At 39.1% G+C, this 6,000-nt stretch overlaps 1 protein-coding gene across 3 annotated transcripts in view; it reads right to left on the bottom strand.

The window, feature by feature from the left end:
• Positions 1-235: 235 nt before the first annotated feature.
• Positions 236-6,000, bottom strand: part of PIWIL4 (piwi like RNA-mediated gene silencing 4) — a 57,798-nt gene continuing 52,033 nt past the window's right edge. For all 3 annotated transcript variants that reach the window (XM_031961024.1, XM_031961025.1, XM_023499500.2), the window contains exons 20-21: positions 5,139-5,286; positions 236-720 (exon numbers count right to left, since the gene is read on the bottom strand). In XM_031961024.1, coding sequence (XP_031816884.1) covers positions 604-720; positions 5,139-5,286 — 265 coding nt within the window. In that variant the 3' untranslated portion in view covers positions 236-603. The remainder of the gene's footprint in view (positions 721-5,138; positions 5,287-6,000) is intronic.

The following is a 6,000-nucleotide window of genomic DNA, read 5'->3' as shown; positions in this document are numbered from 1 at the left end:
TAGATCTGCAGTTTCATGTGCAAGCATCTTTTTTATTGTATTATGTTACAGATGTTTGCTTTATTCCATAAGTTTTTAAAAAATGAAAACACAATAAAAGATTGTAAGGAATAAGTGACAGTCTCAGGACAGAGGAAGAAGCAAAGCCTTAGCTAATTGGTTTTTGGGGGGAGAGGTGTTGTGTGGGAAGTTTCTGGTCATCTAAAAATAAAAAAATAGAAAGCATTAATACTTGCAATAGCTTTTATTTTCTAAACATTATTTTAACCAAAACTTAGAAAAAGAGAATATGAAAAAGAACCCCTCTTTAAATGTTAAGGAATTAAAGCCCATAGATTTTGCCCATAAACTTCCATGCTGAGATGTTAAAACGTTGTGCAGCATCCATGACAGGTAATGGGAAGCATGAACTACTCTTTACCACAATAAAGTTTTTAAACATTAATTAAAAAAAAAAAGACACTTTCTATGACAGCTTTCTGCTCTAGGGTTCTCTTCAGAAATTAAACAGAACTTATCACTTTGATGGAATGGGGGTGATGAAATCCACACAAAGAATCACAACTGAAATTGTTCTTCCAATGGGGCTATGTAGTTTTTTCATCACAGGTAGAAAAGACAGTCAGCTAACTCCATACTGGGTTCTCTGTGGATACTCTGTCCCACCAAAAAGGTCAGTTTATGAGCATACTGACATGGTGCTGGGATCTTAATTAAACCCTGGAAAGAGAAGGGGAAAAAAAAAGCATTCAATTAATTTAGTATCAATTTATGAGCTGCACTCTATCTAAAAAAATTCCTAACAGCTAATTCCACATATAATTCAATTTACTTGTGGCTTTTCTCCTTGCTAATAATTATCATGACCTGCCTGATTTAAACAATAACTAAACTCAGCCAAGAGAAAACTGTATATCATGCTGAAAAACAAGGTAACGTGTAGAATGCATCATGAACGGAGATGGACTTTGTGCTGGGTTAGAGTTGTTTGACAACCATGCAAATGAGCAAACCTGAGCAAACACAAGATGTAAGAAGACCTGGGAGGGGAGTACAGGCCATCTCTTGCACACACATGCACATATACGAGCACACACACACGCACCCCAAGCTCTTTTGTTCCCACAACCTCCTAGTTCACATCAGCAGCAGCGCCATTTTTATGCCTATTATGTGCCATTATTTTGTGGGCTTATTACCTCTCCCAACAACCTACCCATTTACTGCTGAGACAACTGAGGCAGACCGAGGCTGAGTGGCTTGTCAGGGCCACATAGCTAGAGGTACCTGAAGCAAGATGGGAAGGCCCATCTTATGGACCCAAGGTGCAACCCTGCACAACCTGGCTACCTTACACAGGACCTCGTCTCACTGCTCCTGCCACTCCACTGTTCCCTTATTTGTCCCACAACACACTCTGGCGTGTTCTCCCGAGGTAAACAGCCACCTTGGAGATTTATGGGCAGAGACAGGCAATTTCCACATTCTCCAGCCCTGGCTTTACTCCTCCAAGGAGACACAGAATGAGAAAACATCCTGATGCAAGGGGATGGCAAATACCAACAAATCCAACCATAGCTGAAGAAAATATCCCCACTATCACAAATCTCTAATAAGTAATCTATCACATCTTAAAAGCGCCAAGTGAAAAACAGCCAACTCATTCCACTTCTGGATAGCTGGTTAAGGAGTTGGGGGCTATTTTGGGGGAAGGGAAGGAATAGCTTTGTTAATGAAGCATAAATCTGCCTAGTTACAACTTCTACACACTGCTCCTAATTCTTTCCCTCATCACCTTGTGCCCAGGTTACTGCAATGTACGCTGGTTGGTTTGACTCGGCTCTCCCCACTCTAATCCGCTCCTTTTTCTTTTGTTTTCAATGTTTCCCAATATCCAGGTCTCTTCCAATGAGTCTTATCTTCTCATCACATGGCCAAAGTTTTTAAGCTTCAGCTTCAGAATTAATTTCTCTAAGTACTGACTGAATCAATCTCCTTGGTGTCCAAGGACCCTCAAACGTCTTCTCTGGCACCAAAGTGCCAATTCTGCAGCACTCAGCTTTCTTACAACCCAACTTTCGCAGCCATACACAACTATGGGGGAAAACCACAGGTTTGACTACATGGACCTTTGCTGGCAAGGTGATCTCTCTGCCTTTATTTTATTTTTTTTTTTTTAAAGTATGATATCCATTTTTGTCATGGCTTTTCTTCCAAGGAGCAAGTGTCTTAATTTCATGGCTGCAACTGCCATGTGCAGTGATTTTTGAGCCTAAGAATATAAAACCTAACACTTCTTTCATTTCTTCTCCATTTGCCAGGAAGTGATTAAATCATTTGCCAAGATCTTAGTTTTTTGATGTTAAGTTCAAGTCAGCTTTTTCCCTCTCCTTTTCACCCTCATCAAAGGACTTCTTAGTTTTTCTTCATTTTCAATTGAAATTATCAATATTTCTCCAAGCAACCTTAATTCCAGCTCCTGATTTGTGGCACTTAGCATGATGTACTTTATATATAAGTTAAAGAATGTAACAATAACATAGCTTTGTCATACTCCTTTTCCAATCTTAAATCAATCAGCAGTCCCATGTTTAGTTCTTGGCCTTCGGTATTCCCATTTCTTTGAGGACTTGCCCCATTTGTATGTGATCCATAAAAGTAAAAGATTTTAGTGTAGTCAATGATACAAAAGTAGATGTTTTTTCAGAAATTCCCTTGCTTTCTTCATAATCCAGCATATGTTGGCAATTTGGTCTCTAATTCCTTTGCTTCTTTGAAAACAAGCCTGCTCTCCTGGTAATTCTTGTAGTGTTCTCTCTAAAATGTGATGTTCTCTGTTGAAGTTTTCTTGGGGTCTCTGGGAGCACCTTTCGTTTCAGTTCAGTAATCACCACATGAGTACAGCCAGGGGTTAAAGTCTAAGTCCTTTATTATCTCTTTCAAAGTCTTCATTTCACTATCTCCTTCACTTGGACCATGACTAGTCTTCTGGAGGCCTTCCGGAGTCTTGGTTTCAGTGGGGAAACGAAGGAGGAGAGCCTGCCACCAAGGTGGTGTGAGATGGGATGAATTTCTGAGTCCAAGGGCTTGTGCTCCAGCCTTCTGCCTCCAAACTTCTGTCCACTTGTCTCTCTCTGAATCTCCCTGGCTGAGGCTTCTTGCTTATAAGCTCCACACTCGGTATAAAACAATCATTATGTCACTGGGAAACCATTATTTTGTTGTAGGATTAAATCAATACTAAACTAGATTTAACCATTGTCTCCTCAATTCCACTTAGTACCTTGTTTCAATTCTGGCCCATAACATCTCCTTGTAGGATTAAATCAATCATACTGAACCTTGCTAAATTAGATAACTATCGTCTCTATCAATTCCATTGACTTAGTACCTTGTAAGAATCCTTTGTTTCAAGTTCAGAGTTCTGGCCCATAACATCTCCCACTTTCTTTTGTTTTTAGAACATAGGTAGTCATGACCTCCCTGACTTCTCAAGGAAGCGAGAACCCCCAAAAAAGGTGATCACGCCTTCCCTGACTGCTCAAAAAAGGGGTGAGAACACCACAAAAGGAGGTGATCACGCACTCCCTGATGTCTCAGGAAGGGAGATGAAAACACCAAAGGAAATGGGAAATCAAATCAGATTAGTGGGTTTCTGAAGGGGCTCACTCTTAAAACAGGTATACATAAATCCATTAGTATGGGAGATATTACACATAATTACATACATTACATAAGCACATAGCAATATAACACAGGCTAGTAGTGATGTAACAAATAATATGAATCAACATGGGAATTATATATGTCCATAAGTCCTAGAAATAATCCAAAAGGAATCTATTGTCCATTACTTCATGTTCCAGGAATCCAATGATTTCTGCAAGTTTTGAAGTCCTACAATAATCTTTTTAACAATTTTTCATCTCAGGGAATCCAATGATTCCTGCTGGTTTTAAAGTTCTTTAACAGTCTCATTATCAGCCATGCTCTTTCAGTGTCAGATGTTTTTTAAGTCTTCTCCTTTGTTCTGAGGTTTTTCTCTTTTTTCTGTCTCTTTCCAAAGGACAAGGCAAATACAGCACATTGCCACCCATCTGATTCCTTCTCCATCTGTAAAAATACAAGCAAACCCTCTTCCCCAAGCAGTTAACCTTTCTAGTCCCTTCCATTTACCACTTTTGAAATTTCTCCTCATCACCTAGCAATTATATTGAAGCTGCTTGCACTGGACACAGCCCTTCTGTTTGGGTTAAAAAAGCCTATATTCTCCCCAGAATTCTTTCTGCCATCTGATTGCTTTTTAGCTGATTGATTCTGTAATCCCTTTTTTCCATCTGATTGCTTTTTTGCTGATTGATCACATCAGAGTCCTGAAGTTCTAAAGGTGTAACCTTGGCTGCCATCAAATTCTCATTTCACATATTGCTGAAGCCCAGCTTGCAGAAGCTTTGTTGATGTGTGGAATGAAAATAAGTATTTGATAATCTGATGTTGTAGCTTTACCCTGATTTATGATTGGGACACAAAGAGATCTTCTTCAATCCACTGGGCACGTCTGAGCTTTCTGAACTGGCTGGCAGACTGAGTGCAGCAGCATCTTCTAGGACTTTAATGGCTCAGCTGGAATTCCACCATCTCCACTAGCCTCACATTTCTAAAGCCCCCGTGACTTCACGAGCCAGGATAACTGGCTCTAGATCAGTAACCACACCATCATGGTTATCTGAGTGTATAGTTCTTCTATGTATTCTTGCCAGCTCTTAATTCTTTCTTACTTGTTATGTCCCTACTGCTTTTGTCTTTTAGCATGCCCTTTTGCATGAAATGGTCCCTTAATATCTCTAGTTTTCTTGAAGAGATTTATCTTTTTATCTTATCATTTTATTGTTTTCTTCTATTTCTTTGCATTGATCATTTGGGAATCCCTTCTTATCTCTCCTTGCCAAGCTCTGGAACTGTCTTCAGTTGGGCAGGTCTTTCCCTTTCTCTTTTCCCCCCTTTCTTTAGCTACCCCCAAAGCCTCATCAGATAGCCATTTTGACATATATATTCCCCACAGAATGAGGGCTTGGGCAAGTCTTAAATGGGAAAGCTGAGGACTAGTGCTCAAATCCTGACAAAGCTTATCCACTTACAGGCCAGTTGTAGTAGAGATGACATAACTTGTAGGTCAGGCGCTGCATATGGTCTGGTTTTAATCCATTATCATCATAGATCACATTATAATATGTTGGAGTAACAGTTCCCTGATGAGCACTCTGGCTGATCAAGTAAAAGTCATACCTGCAGGAAAAGAGAAGAATGAAGGGCAGATAAAGGGGGCAAATGATGGGGAGGAGAGAGAACATTAATGAATGGCAATAAAGAGTTGCTATTCATAATATTTATGGAAATATGTATAGAAGAATTGCACTTGTTTAACATAGTGGTTTACTTGCCATCTAGGGGAGGGGTGGGAGGAAGGGAGGGAAAAAAAACTTGAAATGCAAGGTTTTGCAAGGGTGAATGTTGAAAATTATACACGCATATATTTTGAAAATAAAAAGCTTTAATTAAAAAGAAAAAAGATAATTGCTATTTGTAAAGTATTTTAAGATTTTCAAAACACTTTGTTTTGTTTAATGTGAAAAGTACTTCTAATAAAAAATAAACTAGCATTTATATAAATATAGCAATGGGGCAATAGATAGAGCTGGGCCTGAAGTCAGGAGGGCTTGAGTTCAAATTTGGCCTCAGACAACTCTTGGTTTGTAACTCTGGAGAAATCACTTAGCTTCTATCTGCCTCAGTTATGTCATCTGTAACATGAGGATAATACTAACAGCTCCTCTTAGGATTGCTGTGAAAACCAAATGAGATAATAATTGTCAGGTGCTTAGCATAGTTCTCGTACACAGTAAGTGCTCTATGAGTGTTAGTTATTGTTATGATAATGATGATGATATCTCATTTGATTCCAACATGTGAATGATACCAAGATTGATAATAAGTAGTTGT

This window comes from Sarcophilus harrisii, chromosome 3, assembly GCF_902635505.1.
Source record: "Sarcophilus harrisii chromosome 3, mSarHar1.11, whole genome shotgun sequence".
Taxonomy (NCBI): Eukaryota; Metazoa; Chordata; class Mammalia; order Dasyuromorphia; family Dasyuridae; genus Sarcophilus; species Sarcophilus harrisii.
The sequence above is the reverse complement of the archived record's forward strand: the minus strand, read 5'-3'. Positions and strand labels throughout refer to the sequence as shown.